The sequence below is a fragment of the Maylandia zebra genome, linkage group LG6 (assembly GCF_041146795.1).
Source record: "Maylandia zebra isolate NMK-2024a linkage group LG6, Mzebra_GT3a, whole genome shotgun sequence".
NCBI classification, from domain to species: Eukaryota; Metazoa; Chordata; class Actinopteri; order Cichliformes; family Cichlidae; genus Maylandia; species Maylandia zebra.
Window position 1 is genome coordinate 17,420,646 of NC_135172.1, and position 17,491 is coordinate 17,438,136.

The following is a 17,491-nucleotide window of genomic DNA, read 5'->3' on the forward strand; positions in this document are numbered from 1 at the left end:
CTGCAACAGTAAACAGTTTTTCTTCGTATTTATTTAAAAAGAAAACTGACTAGGCTTGACCTTTAATTTCTGAAACAGCAGATAAAGAACGTTCTCTGCTATGGCCTTGGGTGAAAAGCTTCAAACAAAGCACATGAAAAATGAATCTGAAGAATTTAGTCGCCACACCCATTCCATATACCTGACATACCCAGTAAGGCAGAAGTAAAACCTGCCCTTGGGCCACAAGAAAGAAAACAGACTGTGCAACAGCCTCTGCCAGATTTGCTTTCCGCTTTTTTTCCCCTTGCTCTTTTCTCTTACCTCTGGCTTTGTTCTTCAAAGCTATCTGAGCACAGTGGCAGTGTGGTCGAGTGTTGAGACAGCCAAAAGACTTTCAGCTATCGAGACCAGCGGGTATTTTGTGTATCGAAATCACTGCTAAATCAACATCCTGTGCAGATACCCGATGAATCTATTCAATAAGAATTCTCTGAAAAGACAGAGCTAGCCACTGAATGAAGAGGGGAGTAATCTGCTTTGGAAAAGCTGTTGGAAACTGCTGATTTCTTCGCACATGTTTGACCTGACTCTTGTAGTTTGCATTTGACCATCAACGACCTGAAATGTTTGTTGTGAACAGCAAACAGGAACCACTTCCTCGTTTATTCTGCAGCTGAAAAGTCGGGGTTTGCTTTGAACTAGATACATTAATTTGTCTCACCTCTACCCCACATTCCTCAGCCTTCTCAGGCCTTGAGCTCCCAAGCTTACATAAACTTTCACAGTGCCCCCTACCCCCACCATCCCTTCTCTTTCCACAGTCCTGGCAAAATGCTTCAAATTCCACTACCTCCTTGTTGGGTCTAGAGTAATAAAAGAGTCCCAAACTAAGCTTTCTCTTGATATCAGATCATCCCAAAGTTCCCAGACATCTGTAGTCAAGATCTGTTTTAAGGATGCTAAGCCTTAATGCTAAAAATGCCTGAAATATGAAAAACGTCAAAGTTCTGTAAGTCAGAGTTTAGTTTGACTTATAGTTCATAGTTGTGGTTTACTAAAATTACCTATTCTATTATTACTGCATAGTAAGATGTAACCTATTACCTACTAAACTATTTTATCACAATTTTATCATGTATACTATAATAATACTAACTTTTCTTGCAGTTCATAGTTAAATTCAATAAGAAATAAGCGACTGTGGTTAAAACTTTGACATGCTAATCTTTCCAATAATTGCACACATAAAATACATTTACATAACATTGTTATAAGCAGACATGACTCACAAAGATTCTCAGTCATCATAATTGCGAAATGTCTCACAGCTTATCAGGGTGTCACATCATCACATAAATAATATATGCTTTTTATCTCATTCAACATACCAGACAAACTAATACAACCTATTGAGGAACCGATTCATTTTACTTCATGCATCACTGAAGGTGCAATTACTTGTAGAACTCGAAAAATTCCTGCCCACAGCTGGCTTAAGGAGAAGTTTGTTAGACGGATATGGTTTTATATAGGAGACGGTATGACTTCAGAACTTCTTTAGACGTAAAAATAGAAAAAAAGAAAACATTGTCTAAAGAAAAATCATCAAGAAAACATGAAAATCATTCAGTTGTATGTTTAAGATGGGGAAAATCTTTTGATACTTTTGTTATATATCTGCAATATGTACCTGAATTGATTTTTCTCTTCCCATTTAAAAAAAATGTCTATTAATTCCAGCTGAGATAGCTTTTGGGATGTAGCAGATGATATAAAGCTTTCATTGTTAGTGGGAACATTGTTATTTCAAAGGCCTTTCAAAAAGACCTCAGAGCAATATTCCTTGATTCAATATCACAGTATTGTTTAGGATCAGCTACTATACCTACTAGCTATCTGCCTGTTCCTTTGATAACAATGACACCATCTCCATTCATTTCTATACATCACGAGGCTCTACATCTACATCTGTGGAGGTGTATTTATCTATTTCTACCCAGATTATCATTGTATATGCTATCACAGCAACTAGTTTCCCATATTTTCATTTTACATAACCTAACCTAAAAAGAAAAATCAGTGCCTTCTTATGGTTTTAACAACAACAAAGTTATGCCACTGTCTCCTTGCATTTCCTTCTAAATGTCTGGATCTTTAGCTTGGAACAACTCTGCAGTGATAATGGGAAATCTGAGAGACACAATGTACTAATACTGCATGAACCAAGCCTTTATTTCCTTTCCTACAAGGCTCCCTGCCCTATTTGGATAGCTGTTAGAGTGAAACATGAGCACATCCTCCTATCCATATACCTTTTAACAGCCGCCCTTCGCAAGGCTGCATCTGTGTGTTGGTAACTACACCTCAAAGAATGACTGATGATTCACGCCTGCAGCTCCTACAGTTATATATTTCTTCTCATTTCTGTGCTGGCAATCAATACAAAAATGATAGTCAGCACTATAATTATATGTAATAGTCAAATAAATTGTCAGACCAAAAAATGACCTTACAAACTTTATTGAGAATGTTAAAGTCCTGTTGTAAGCCCCAATTCCCTAAACTCAAGTATATCAATGGTCGGTAGGGCTGCACGATTTTGCATAAAATGAGAATCACGATTTTCTTGCTTAGAATTGAGATCACGATTCTCTCACGATTTTCTTTTCCAGTATAAATATTTATTGCACTTATTAACTGCACATCAACTTCGTAAGAGTTGAGACTGAACATAAAAACAATAAATAAACATAAAAACAACAAATGTCTCACGTTTTGTTGTTGCCGCAAAATGTTGTACTGCTTGAAATTCTGTCTCCACCGTTGCTCGACACTGCGTGTATAGAGCAGGTAGTGCAACAATAGAAAAATAGTTGCGGAACGGCACTGTGTAGCGTTTGTCTAGGGTGTTGATCATTTTCCTAAATCCCTCGTTTTGCTCAGTGTTGATGGGAGCCATATCTTTGGTCAGGTGATAAGTGATAGCCTCCGTAATTTCTTTGTGCCTGCGGGAGTTCGACGTGTATAGGGAAGCGCTGTATAAGGTTCCCGTTATTGATGTTTGGGTGGAGACCGGGACGGATTTTCTCCTGTCACTTTCTCGTCATCCCTGACGTGCTCTCCGTTGTTTTTTCCCTGCTAATTTTAGCATCACACGGCACAGCTTCTGTATCACGTGGTATAAGGCTCCGCCCTTGTCATTTGTTGAGCAGGAAGAGTGAGAGCTTGTTTTCATGCAGATCACGTCCCGGATCAAAATGCGGTACAATCGTCATCTTTTTTTTCCTTTTTTTAAAAATCGTTGTCATTTGGAAATGAGATCGCACATAAGTATGAATCGAGATCGCAATTTTCTAACGATTAATCGTGCAGCCCTAATGGTCGGTCTTGTCAGGTAGAATCAAATTGGCTATAAAGGCCTAAAACAGATACTAAAACTTAAAAAAGTCTAAGAGCATTTGAATAATTTAGCACAGCAAGCCTGATGCTGAAAATGTTCACATGTGTCTGCAGGAAGGATGCAAACGGCTTCAAAATATCGCTCGTTTTCGTAGTCCTTTATGCTTTACACTGATCTTTGGAACAGTGGTTGTGTTCAGCATCTGTGACTTTAAAGTAGCTATACCCATACAAGGAAATCCATTACTTTTTATTAAATTGAACAAATGCAATACTGGTGTTGTGCTGGACTTCAAAGTATACCATGGGGGCCACTATTTAAAGACAAAGCCTCAAAATGTGAAAACTAAAATACATCAAAAGGTCTAAAGTAAAGATCTAATTCACGAGTCTTAGCGTGACATGAATAAACACACAATGAAGCATGTCCTGTGCGCAAGGCAGCTCAAGGTTTCTTTAAAAAGATTTAATGGACTGAGAGAACAACATACTTTTAACGAGGGAAAGTGTGTTTTTCATTTAGTAACCTACAATCAACTTTGTCCCGCTGCACATTCTTGGTCCCATCTCCAGAGTAACAGCACTCAAGCAAAGACTATTTGGGATCATGTGCCACTTAGCAGTCTAACTTTTATCTCAAACATATAGGCTTTAAAAAGTTTTTTTTTTTAAAGGTGTGAGAGGGTAACAGTTTGCACTTTTAAAACTAAACTAGAAGCCAAAATCCAGAGCATAAACACGTACAAGAGTAGATCTTTTTATTCTGGTTAAGGACCTGTTTATTTTATCATGATGGAAAAAGAAGTGAAGCGCTGGCAACTTTTTGTGCTAATGGAACAGGACTTTGTCATTATGCATCAAACTGTTTCATTTGCCTTCACAAAGAACCCTTTCACAGTACAGGCTGCAAACAGCTTCAAGTGAAAGGGCAATGCATATTTTATCCAACAAGAAAGGGCAATGCATACATTATACAATCAGCATCTGCGCCTCATGTAGACTCAACACACTGCTTCGGTTAACTTGTACATTGCACAATTTAACTTCAAGCAGAGACACATCTTCCTTGGAGTAGATTTTCAAGGTAAGGCCTGTCTAGAGCTTCATCAAAGCCACCAAAGACACACTCTTCAATCACAGTTCCTTTTGGGTTATGGTTTGGTTTACTAACACATTGACAATGCACAAAAAAAGGCGTTATGTTTAAAGAAAGTTTAACTCTTACATGCCTGCATACAGTGACAGAGTCCACTTTAAATGAAAGGAGTAAAATATTTAAATTTTTGTTATTATTAACTATATTACCCTATCAAAATGTTCACTTCCATCTTCCATCTATATTCCCAAAATACATGGCCCAAAATACATACTACCACTAAAGACACTGGCTATCTACAGGAGATAAATAGTGATTATTATATAGGGTTCTTAGTATAGCTTTAACTATAGCCGTCTTAGCCTGTTGCAAGCATGTTCCTTTTCAATTATTTAGACTTGACCTGGTACATAATCCCTCCCTGCTGCATAAGCTATTAAAAAACAGAAAACTTTGCTGAACTAAAGTCATTGCCTCCGTTTTAACAAAAAGCAGGCACAAGAACAACTTCTTCAGCATACTGTCAATCAGTCTGGAGCCGGCTCTGAGTGAGAGTTCAGTAAATGTAAACATTAATTAAGCTAGCAGTCATCATTAAGCCGGGCAATGCCAAAGTTATGAAAATGCAGGGGTGTTTTTAAAACCCCCTGTTTTCCACAGGTAGCCTGTCGCTCCCAATGCCAGAATCAGTAGATCTATTCTGAAAGGTTACAATTTTCTCCGTATTAGACTAACTCAATTCAATTGTCTCAGGCTACTTTATTCACCCTGTTTGGTAACCTTTACCCTCCAGGGCCTAAGTTATCAGAAGTCAAAACGCCTACCATAACCCTGAGTTTTCAAAATAGCACAAATGTCACAGATGTCGACTTAGCGCTCACAGAAGTGACTGCAGATTCCAAAGTTGTGCTAGTCACTTCTTCCAAACTCTTACATTCAAACCATCATAAAGACTTTCACCAATAAATACTGAATCCCACAGCATGAGACTCAGTTACACAGTGGTTCATTAAAGGTGCTGGAAAAGGACTCCTGTGAAGATTGCTCATTACTCATTTACCTCTGTCTTTTCTGAAACTGCCTTCTTCTTCGATTGTTGCAGACAGAGGAAAATTAAGACGATTACTCACTGGCAATAAAAAAAAAACCCTTGCCTAGGTGTGTCAGGTTGAGTCAGGTGTGCTTGGAGGAGTGGAGACTTGCACAGGTTCATCAAGATAAGCATAGCTTTATTGCTAGTCTGTTTGAACTAGGACTGGAAGTTGACCTCATATGAATTTATATGTCTTTTCACCTCAACAGTATGTAACTGTTTCTACAGCTGCTTGTATGAAGATTATAATGATTGTTAGCCTTTCTTAAGGACAGAAGTGCCATCTAGGTTTGCTCTATAAAAGGCACAGGCTTATTTGGAAACTCATCAATTTGTGATGAGTGTGAAATTTGAAGAGGTATAATCCTAACAAATTCCTATGACACACACGCACTTCCCCAGTGGATTTCTCCACAGCCATATTATCAGCTGAGGAATTAAAGCTCAGGAGTGGCAGCCTCTCTTCAAATTGCTTTCAGTCTTTTTAGAGTACTAACTGCAAAGCCTTTTTAAAGACAAACCTGTAAAATACATAAAAAACTAAGTCACTGCATGAGCCATTTGCCACAAAATTGTAATACCAGCTGGCCTCTGGAGCCACAACATGTAAAACAGTAGCTAGCCACCTTTTTCAAGAAAACTCCAACAGCTGAAAACACTTCACGCAAGTCAAGCTGCCCAAGATTCACAGAATTTACAGAAAATGTAAAATTTTTGTGATACCGTTGTCAGGACGATAAATGTCTATATGTATATGAGATTTTGGTCATATCCCACAGCCCTAAAGCTGAGTTATTTTGCTCTTAGTCCTTTCTAGTTAAAAATCACGTCACTATCAGCAAAGTTTCCAGTTAAACTGATGAGCAATGGATTTGTTGTGCAGAATGGGAAAAGACCCAGGAATGAGCCTTCATGAGGGTATGTTTAAATTAAGATGGCACTCATCCAGTGACCACAGAGCTTTTAATAACACAGAGAATGTCTGGACAAACAGTTGCCATGGACTCCCTCAGTCCAACGGAAAGCAACCATAATAGAAGAAGACGACGTGGCTTGCATGGGAGGTTTCCTCCTACTTTGAGTTGATGTAAATGAGGACAAGATGGTGTTCAATAAACAGCAACAATGGACAGCTTTTTTTTTTTTACTTTATCTGTGCCTGAAACAAATAATTTGTTTGTTCCTTGGATGGTTTATGAATGTCACTCTCAAAGTCTCAATACATCCTTTGTTTGGATTTGTTAGATACTCCTACTCTTCAAGAGTCACTCACTGTCGACTAGCTCAACCACTACAGAGTGCTATGCTTTACACAGCAACACTATGTGACCCACATAACAGTCTTCCTGTGGATGTTACTATAAGAAAAAATCATTGGGTTTTACACATGTGGTGATGGAACGAGCAAAACAATGCAATGCAGATCAAGACTGTGATTGATGTACTCTTAACAAACACATGCCCAAGTTCAGCAACACAAGCATCAAGTAAAACGCAAAAACACTTCTGCCTTCACTACTTCCCACTGAGAAAAACAAATTTCAAAACTAGAGGTGTGCGGCTCCTGGCAGTTTTCCCCACACCACTTTTTCACTTGTTTTCTAATTTTAAACGATTTTAAAACAGCCTGGTTAAAATTCACAACATGCAGCTGCAGAAGAGTATATAGTGGGGACGCACCCGTGCTTATATTTTCCTTTTGGAGGCACAATATTTTAAACGCATATGGTAGCTTTAGCACACCACACCCTTCATCTAGTGAAATCATAGGAGCGGCATTACCACCTTGGCTCTATTTAGTTGTCTACTGACCTCAGATGTAATCCATAATAACAGGACCCAGCCCAGGACAATCCTATCATTGCACCTCCTGATAATCACTTAATATAGGCCTCAGGGATTAAGTAGAAGATCAAACCAGGCTCCCAGAATCTGTGCCCTACATGGGATTTTAAAGGCAGACGTAGACGCCAGTCACAGGTCTGCATGCGGCGCCATCAACAGTAATATTAGTAGTATCACAGTACTAAGGTGTAGGGCCTTTTCGGTGGGATGGATGGAGGGATTTCTTTCAGATTTGGCACAAAAACTGCCTTGGACTCAGCAATGAACAGATTAGATGCCAGCAGTTAAAGGTCAAGGTCACTGTGATCTCTGAAGTTTCAGAACATGACTCAACTCATGGACGCACAGTTTTAGATTTAAATTCAATGTACTGAAATGATTAAAAGCTGGTGGTTAAAAGTTGATGTTACCTTAACTTCACAAAAACTTTTTTTGCTATATTCAGAAAATTCATACAATAAATGTGATGAAATTCAATGCATATGTCGAACTGAATAATGATAAAGTGATGACATTTTACACCTAAAAAAAGTTCAAATCATATAAACGATCCTGCAAAATTCCCACAAAACTGCCTTTATATGACCATTATTACAATAGGAGAGGAGTAATTTGGATGTACTAATGACTGATGGCCTGATCATTGTGCAATGTTTTTTCTTACAGCATGAAATCACTAAACAAATGTCCAAGTAATTGGTATTAGAGAATGTATGCATGCTCATGAATGACTTTTCTTGCTATATTTGTTAAATATTCTCACAGACCGTACACTCTGGTGAAAAGCTGGTAAGGCATTAACCCATTTAAAATCCATGATATGCATCCAGATTCATTTAATATAGAAGTACCAAAACAGGAAGTAACTCAATGAAAACTCCTTCATGCATCCATGAAAGTGCACAGTCACTAGTTCAAGCTTTAAATATCCCAGCATCTGTCTTCATAAAGGAAAAATCTTATTAAAATGAGACATCCAACCACTACCTCAGAAACAATCGCAAACACAGCAACTGACAAACTGCCCTGAAGGTTGCATCCTTCATAACGGCTCATCTTCTCATGCTAAATTTACGAGGCAGACGAAGGTATTTCCCAACAGGTTCACTGTGGAGACTTCCTGTCAGCTCACTGAATACTTCACATATATCTAATTCTTACTAAACATTAACCTAAAGATATAAACCTCTTTCTCAACAGTAAAAGTCAGCAGCAGACTGATAGATCACGTTTCCAGCTTTCTTAAGAAACCTATAAACTTTTGAGGTTACATGTGCCAAGGAAAATCGCTGCATTATGCATTACGTTTCACTGCCTCATTTAGTCATTAAATATGTAAAGTGCAGAGAGAAATGTAATTTCAAATGGGGATTTAAGTCACATTAAGCAAGTCAAAAATGTTGTTACTAACTTTTAAAAGGAATGCAGAGAAGCCAGGCACAAACATCCAACCCAGGTGATTGCTGTGTTTGGGGTAGGAACTCCAAGAATCCCAGACTGCTTATTTTGTGCTAATTTGAGTCAGCTGTTGGACTCATTCTGGGCAGCTGAGAGTGTATTAACATATTTTCTGCAGCATGATAGGAAATCCACAAGCAAATCCGTGCCATTGGTACTATACTGAAAATATATATGCTTAACATTTTAGATTTGGGTCAAACAGATTTGACCGTTTTCCAAATGCAACCCATTTTATTATGAATCCATGTGTGTTCCTTGTACACCAGCACCTACTTCTGAATGTCCACACAGGTCTAAGAGAGAGCTAGTCCATCTGTTCCTGCCATAAAATCTCCAAAAGAAGAAAAATGACTGAAAAAGGGAACTTCACCCGTCTCTTAGAAGACTCCCTTAGTTCATTATTCCACACAGTGGAACATGACTGAATAAACTGTAGCTGCATAATACTTTCCTTATGCAGGTCTTTCAACACAAGCTTCACATAGATCTAGCGAATAAAGAGACTCACCAGTTTCCTCATCAATGGAGAATACCCCCAGGCCAGACCCATCTCGGATGGAGTATCGAATCTCTCCATCTCGGCCTCTGTCTTCATCTTCAGCTGTTACACTCATCACTGAAGTCCCAATGACCGCATCCTCTTTTATAAATCCCTTTTCCACAAACGATCGGAACATAGGCCTGTAAAGATTCTCATTCACGTCCACCACGTCCACCTCGATAAAGCAGGTTGATGACAAAGATATGGGCTTCCCTTTGTCTTTAGCTTTTGCAGTAAGATTATACACCTGTTTTGTCTCATAATCTAGATTCTGAACAATTCGCAGCGCACCGCTGAGTTTGTCTACTTCGAAATTCCCGTCTCCATTATCAATAAGGCTGTATCGTACCTGACTGGAAGGCCCAATATCGGGGTCATGAGCCTCCAGCCACATGATTACTGTACCGATTGGAAGGTCCTCCCTCACTTTTACACGGTAATTAGGAGGGAAGAATTTGGGTGGATTATCATTCACATCTTCCAAGGTGATTTTGAGGGGAACTGTGGACACCAGCTGAGGCTCATTTCCTGCCTGGTCACGTGCCGCAATCTTCAAGACATAAAATGGATGGAGCTCGCGATCCAGTGGCTTTGTCACTGTCACCACACCGGTATTTTCATTGATTGCAAAATGATCTGTGCCTCCCAAAATTGAGTACTTGACGATTCCATTGTCACCTCGATCCTTATCTGTTGAATCCACCTGGATGATTTCAGTCCCAACAGGTGTACTCTCAGTTATTTCAACAGAATAAGATTCTTGCAAAAACTGGGGGCTATTGTCATTGGTGTCTAAGATTTTAACATCCAAGAGACGCGATGAGGATTTCTGTGGTATCCCGAGATCATAAACTGTAATGTTGAGGGTGTAGTGATCTGCTGTTTCCCGGTCAAGAGGAGAGTAAACCAAAAGCCAACCAGTTTCCATATCTACTATGAAGTGGCTTTCTGCATCTCCTCCTGAAATAACATACACTAGCTTCCCATTAAAGCCACTATCTGAGTCTGTGGCATTTAAATGGACAATCCGGGCCCCGACAGGGAGATCTTCTTTGACTTCAATAACACTTGGAAAAGACTCTGAGAACTGAGGAGTGTACCGGTTGACTGAGTGAAAGTCCATGAAGTTGTCATCCGGCTCATTCTGCGTGTGGATTTTGCTGCCCTGAAGCAGCTTTTCAGCCAGCATAGTAGCGACTCCGGTTTCCACGCACTTTAACTGGACGGGCTTGCGCGCCGTGATGACAGTTATGTTCATAATCATTGGCTGAGTCTCATGTTCGCCATCAGATGCAACGATTTGTAAACTATGAAACGAGACCTTAGCTGCCTCTCCCTCGCTCAGTGAGTGCTTCAGTGAAAGCATGCCAGAGTTTGGGTTCAGCTCAAACAGGTCAAGATCATTCCCAGCTTTAATATTGTACCGTACTAGCTGCAGTTCATCAGCATCAATGGCAGATGCTGTTGTTATCTGCTCTCCCACGCCGTGATCTCTCGGCACAGTCACTTCACAGTCCACATTTTCAAACAAAGGCTTATTGTCATTCAGGTTGTTTAACGTTATAATGACTGATGCTTCCACCTCTCTCCGGAATGGGGATCCCCAGTCTGATGCTCTGACTTTAAGATTGTAAATCCTGGGCATGAGCTCATAATCTAGGACCTCCGAGGTACTGATGACACCAGAGAAGTAGTCAATGACAAACGGCTGAGGATTCACATTGGTAATGCTGTAGGTCACATAGCCATTCTCCCCTTTGTCTAGATCAGTGGCTTTAACAGTCACCACACTAGTCCCTATGGGTACATTCTCATCAACACTGGCTTTGTAAGATGTCTGCTGGAATTCAGGTGCATTGTTATTTACATCAATCACATCAACAATCACTTTGGTTGTTGCTTTTTTGTCACTTGTAATCACATCCAACTGAAATTGTGAGGAAATATCAGCATTGATTGGCCCTGCGGTGCTGATTAAGCCAGTATCTGGATTGATGGTGAATCTGTTCTTGTCAGATTTGTGCCTAAAAGCATATTTTAGTTGTGGATACTTTGGCACAGCTGTTACCATAGTGACAGGTGTGTGAAGGGGGGCGAATTCACTCAGATTGACTCTGTAAATGGCCTTTTCAAATACAGCAGGGCCCACTTTGAACTGTGGAGAAGTGACATGTACCAATTTAGCTGATGAAAATTGAGGGGGGCTGCCTTTGTCCTTTGCCTGTAAAGTGAGGTTGTATCCAAAAGGTTGGCTATCCCAGTCGACATCTTTGACTGCTTTTATTTTATACTCCCTGCTCCCGGGGTTGGTTCTTACAGCCTTGAACTGTTGAAGAGGGTCACCAGCCACAATGCTCAGTGATGCTATTTCTCCATTTGGTCCTTGATCTTTGTCCTCCACTGTCACAATGGCATAAGTGGGGTCATGGTCTGCATCAGAGGGGGCCAAGGTTACTGCAGTAATTACAGGTGCGTGCTCATTGGCCTGCTCCACCCTGACTGTAAGTCTGGCCATGCTACTGAAACCACTGCTCCCGTACAGCTTCATCCCTCTGTCCACGGCAAGGATCTCCAACTCGTACAGCTTCGTCTCAGAGTAATCTAGTTTGCCCGTCAGTGTCACCACACCGCTGGTTGGATGTACTGCAAACATGTCTGTCCATTCCCGGAAACTATAGTAGTATTCTCCATTTGTACCGATGTCTGCATCAGTTGCCGTGACTTTGGCCACGCTTGTGCGGATTGCCGTGTTCTCTGGCAGAGCGATGCTATAGGACGTGGGTGAGAAGAGAGGCCTGAGGTCATTGGTGTCCAGTACCTGTACCTTCACTCGAGTGCGACACTCCAAATTGGTGTTTCTCTCAGAAGCTTTAATAGTCAGCACGTAGTGGTCTTTAACCTCCCGGTTCAGAATGGCAGTGCTGCCTCCTTTGGTCCTTATTCGCAAAAAACTGAAATCTCCCAGCAGATAGTCCTCTGCTTTGAATAGGTTCTCATTGTCTCCAGAGATGATTTTGTACCGTATGTCCCACTCTGGGTCTGTGATAAAGATTCCCATTTTGGTGTGACTTTCTAAGTAAGTCTTAGCAGCAGAGTTCTCATATATGGTGGCATTGTAAAGAGAATGTGTGAACTGCATGGAGGTGGCCCTCGCCATCCTTTGGTTCCCTGCACAGCCACAGAGGAGCTGCTGGAGCAGCACAAGCAGTGGAACCCAGTGCTTCCCCATTATCGTACCGTGATCTTCACCGAACCACCTGAGAGGGAGAGAAAAAAAGGATTTTAGACCGATAATCCTGCAGAAACATTTCATTGGGATCCTACAATAACATTTAAGGGGAAATTTTTATTTTCAACCATCAGTCTTCATCTAAGTAGGCTGGAAAACCGCTATAATGCTGAAAACAACATTATTTGTGGCACAATTTTTTTCCCAGACTCCTTTAAATATCATGACAAGTGATGATAAGTGTGACAAAGACTAAACAGGTTTCATGTGGAAATAAGATGAAGCAGATCAGTCAGTCAGGTGACAATGCCAGATGCCTTCCATGGGTGCCCTTCTGAACACGCAAATGTCACAAAACCTCCTCATAATGAGCTAAAGAAAAAAGAAAAAAGCTCGGGCTTCTTTGAAAACTGCAGTGCTATAATTTACATTTTTGGGTTGCACATTAGACATATAGAAATCTGATTATACTCATTAACATATTACTACACGAGCACTACGAACAATCTCGTAACTACAAAATGATGCTGGACTTTCACTCGTGCAGAAATGCAGCAAAAAAAGATGATGATGGCAAAGGTGTGTGGTAAATAAAATAATCTCTGTATAATCTCGTCGAAGTACAATCAGAATTAAACTCGAAGGCCAGATGACTGAGAAAGTGCTTTCAAATTGCGCATTCATTCGTTTACAACTGCTTTACAACGTCCCCGGCTCCGTGTGGGAGTCCACAAAGACAAATAAAAAGCAAGACGCTGCTATGTGTGCGCACGTTGTAAAAAAACAAATATATATATATATATATTTACTTTTGGCGTGACAAAACAGCCCCACTAGTTTAATTATTAATGTTTTATGCGGGGTTAATAAATGACAGGGTTTGAGCCCCAATCACCTTTAATCTAAAACTATAACCCGCAGGTACAAAAGAACCATCTGCTTGCAGACAACTGCTGCAAAAAAAAAAAGAAACTGTAACTAAAACTTAAAATTCTGGCTCTTTTTTCCCCTTTTTCTTTACGATACAGAAGAGTATCCATTTGTTTAAATTCCGTTTCTCTGAATGCTCTCGGCAGCGAGCCGTTTTTCATTTTGAAAAAAAAAAAGTTCAAATGTTTCAAAAAAAATGAGTTAGGTGCCTCGAGACTATTTCACGTCTAACCCCATCCCCCAACTACAGCCATTCACTTCGAAACGATGGCAGACGTGCACTTAGCAGAGATTTGCTGGGGGGTTAGTAGGAAAAAAGATACGTATTCCCAACACAAAACAGCACAAAGTGTCTGCGTACGTCATCAAAAACGACGTTCGACATTCACTTTGTATCGAAAAGTTCTCCAAAGAATCACCCAAAGTAGCCAGCGGTTGCTTTTCTTTCGCACCTCACAATAGCAGACCTAACTTTTTTTTTCCACGTTACAGAGATGCAGACGCTTAAACATCGCTGACCATCAAAAAAAGCCCACTGAGTAAAAACACAACAACTTACGTACCTCTTTTAATATTAAATTCGGAGATTTGGGGGTTTTGCATGTAGTTTATGTAGTCCAAATCTCGGCATGGTATTACGTGGACTTTTCTCCTCTCCGTTACCCCATCTGCCACCAGCAGGCAAGCTCACTCTTTTCCCTCACTGCTTTCCTTTCCTTTCTCTCCCACACTCCACTTGCCTGGTATCTCTCCGCGCTGCGCACGTCCGGATCTACTTACCGGGCTGGCAGCAGGATAGGACCTTTTCCGCTCTGAACCCGCGACCCTTTTGATTTGATTTGATTTAATGCGGTTCGCCTTGTATTCTCATATGAAATATTTCCAGAAAGGCTGAACCCTGGTCCTTTCCGCGGAATCGCTTTAATTTTCATTCAGCAGCTACCACTTCAGCCCCAAGGTAACCTGCCCCCCCCCCTTTTTTGTAGTATTCTTATTCCTTTCAGCTAAAATTATTCAAAACTTTCCAACCCCCAAACGTTCACTTTCCACGGTGTTCTGATTGTGGCTACACGAGTAGAAAATCAAATCCCAGTATAATTATATAATTTATCCCAAATTGCTGTTTGGAAGCATTAAGGCTACTGGGCTCATGAGGTGTGAGTCCTAATGGATCCCACCCCCCTCGTTTCTGTATTCTCCTTTTATTTACAGCAAGACAAATTAATGCCCCCCACCCCCTTTTTTTTGCTTTTTTTTTTTTAAAGAGGTGGGAGACATCCTTATAAAGGACCAAGCCTTATTAGGTTACAGGTTATTTTGTGCATGGCCTTCTGGCTAATGATTAACAAACAAATGTTTCATATTCACTTTCTGCTGTAGAATCTGACTTAGCCTTTATATCATAATCCAGCTGTCAGCGTAAGAATGTGGACAAACCTTATTTTGGTAATGAAATCTCAGTTCAGGTATTCCCAGATGATGACAAATGAGCTAATAAAACGTGCAAATGCAAAAAATATAAATAAATAAATAATAATAATAATCCTCGCGTGTGTTATTGCATTTTAAACATCAGTTCTTGAGATGATCTTCTCATTACTCTCACTAGTGTTATTGTTTTTTTTAATATCCCGGGTACGGCTGGAAATAAAGTGGCCAGCAGTGCGTCCCGGGGTCTGTGTTTGGGCATTAGAGCAGGGTGACTGATAGTGTTGGTACACTGGCTACGAAGGCGCTGATCCTATCACCCCCACCCCCGCCACCACCACCCCTCTCATCATCACACACGTTGCTCCTCTCAGACCAAAGCTGCACTTTACGCACAGAGGAGTGTGGCTGCCATGCGATTGATGGCGCTGTCTCACTGCTCTTGCCCGGACTGCAGAGCTCCAGCTGGTGCGCCTGCAGGAAAAAAAAGCCTGTGCTGCATGGAGCTTGACAACTTGTCAACATGCAACCTACTTACTACTACTACCCAATGCGCGCGATTGTGAGCGTGCGTAATTGCGCGTTTGGTTCTTTTTTTGGCACAAGTCAGACAAAATACTCACTTTTTTAGCGCTTACTAAAAGAAAAGTGCTTTGAGTTCAGTCCAAAGTTTCAAGAGTCGCTTGAAAGAAAGAAAAAATCAAATCAAACCATGTGCCATGCTCTTGAAATACGATTCGAGACTACTCACCAGACCAGCTTAACCAGCGCTGGTTGTCGTTCCCAAACTTCCCTTCACATAAATCTGTTCGTTTTTTTTCCTTTTTTTCTTTCTAAATCTCGTTTGCGAGGATCTCTCAGATGAGGCGGGAGGGAGCTTCTGCTGATGGCAATCCGCTACTTTTCTCCTCTTCAGCTTATTCTCACAGTTTTATTGCCTTCAGCTCCGATATGCTCGGAGGCATCACACATGGTGGCTTATTGCAGGAGAAAAGAAAAGAAAAAAGCTATGGGCTATGGTTTGCCTCGCTGCTCCACTCCACAACGGTTCAGGTGCCGGCATGCTGCTGATGCCTTCAGGTGATATCGGGAAAAATCGCAATCTTATAGAAGAGCGCACGAGAAGAGAAATGACTGGCGATTTTCTTGCCTGCTGCTCTCCCCTTCGGAAAAGTAGCGGTACGAGCTAGACGAGAGTGGGGTGGGGGGATCACACACCAACAACAGCTGACGGTGAAAGTGATGTCTGTGTGATTCTCAGTTTGTTTGTTTTGGGCTCTGTGCTTATCTAGTTATTTGTTACGCACATAAATCCAACTTAGCGTAATGATTTAATTCAAATTGTCTGTTGCAGATTTCCTGATCGAGCACAGTTCCTTACAATAAAAAACAAACAAACATAGCATTTGAAGCATTTCCAGTAAGGACATCAGCTCTCCGCGAGGGCACCCAGGACCTGACCTTGCCACCTTCAGCTCTGACGTCATGGACTCCTCTCCTATTCAGTGCATGCACAGCGGAGCGTTGCGGTGTTTATTCTGTCCACAGTGTGAGCGTCCACCTCCTCAGCTCGTCCTGTTTATTAATTGTGTTCTCGTGACCTTCGCGAACACGCGTTTAAAACGAGGCAAATGTCTCTGAACATGTGGTTAACAACTGAACTCGACACCATGCTGTGAAGTGGCTGCCAAAAAAAAAAAATGCCCGAGCAGAGAGCGGTCCAGCATGAGAATCTCTGCCTAATGTCCATTCAGCACCGGCTCATTAAAGTCGCATATGCCCACAGGCTGAGTAAACGAATGAGACCTATGGGCCTAGTGTGTGTCTGCCAGTGTACAGAGAGAAAGAGAGAGAATGGAGGAAAAAAGATTGAGATTTCTCCCCAAAGAGCAAGTGTCATCTGACTTCCTTCTGCTTGTCTTTCCGCTCTCTCTCCATCGGTTTTGTCTGAAACAATGTTGTGAAACAGCCCCATCTCGTTTAGCCTCCCCTCTCATCTGCCTGTAAAGCTTTAATTGAATTCAGGTCAGGTGATGTCCAGGCCTGGTTCCTCTGCTTTGATCTCACAAAACTGTTTGCAGTCCGGCTTGCTTGGGGGCAGGTATTCGTGCCTTATAGACCTTATAGATGCAGTGTTAGCACTGGTGGAGCTCTCTAACCCTTAACCCTAACAAAATAACAAACACATAGAGACTTTTAGATAAACTGGAAGTCAGTAGGCATGCAGGGAGGGGATTGTGCCTCTCCAGACACACAAACATCTTTGCAAACATAAGCAGAGTGAGGCGTTATGGGTAACTGGACGATACAGATAGTATGCAGCAGAGGACACGCGCACCTGTGCTTCAAGGAAGTTGATCCGATTGTTCAGGTATTAGGAGCCTTGGGAAGTAAAAAATGAGACAAATGCAAATGTAAACATACGAATGTTTGAAAAAACAGCCACACAAAATTATGCGCAGCCCACACAAGTAAGCACATGAGTAG

The 17,491-nt window shown here is 41.1% G+C and overlaps 1 protein-coding gene across 13 annotated transcripts in view; it reads right to left on the bottom strand.

Annotated features, from left to right (window-relative positions):
* The window catches only part of fat1a (FAT atypical cadherin 1a), an 80,732-nt gene extending 64,627 nt beyond the window's left edge, over positions 1 to 16,105 (bottom strand). For 12 of the 13 annotated variants that reach the window (XR_191135.2, XR_001167529.2, XR_001167530.2 and 9 more), the window contains exons 1-2: positions 14,140 to 14,276; positions 9,385 to 12,674 (exon numbers count right to left, since the gene is read on the bottom strand). Coding sequence is in view for 10 of the 13 variants with exons in the window: in XM_004549257.3 (XP_004549314.2) it covers positions 9,385 to 12,646 (3,262 nt within the window). In the remaining 3 variants the exon portion in view is untranslated. Of the gene's footprint in view, positions 1 to 9,384; positions 12,675 to 14,139; positions 14,277 to 15,755 lie in introns of those variants that run through there. The other variant, XM_004549254.6, reaches the window with a different exon arrangement.
* Positions 16,106 to 17,491: the final 1,386 nt, after the last annotated feature.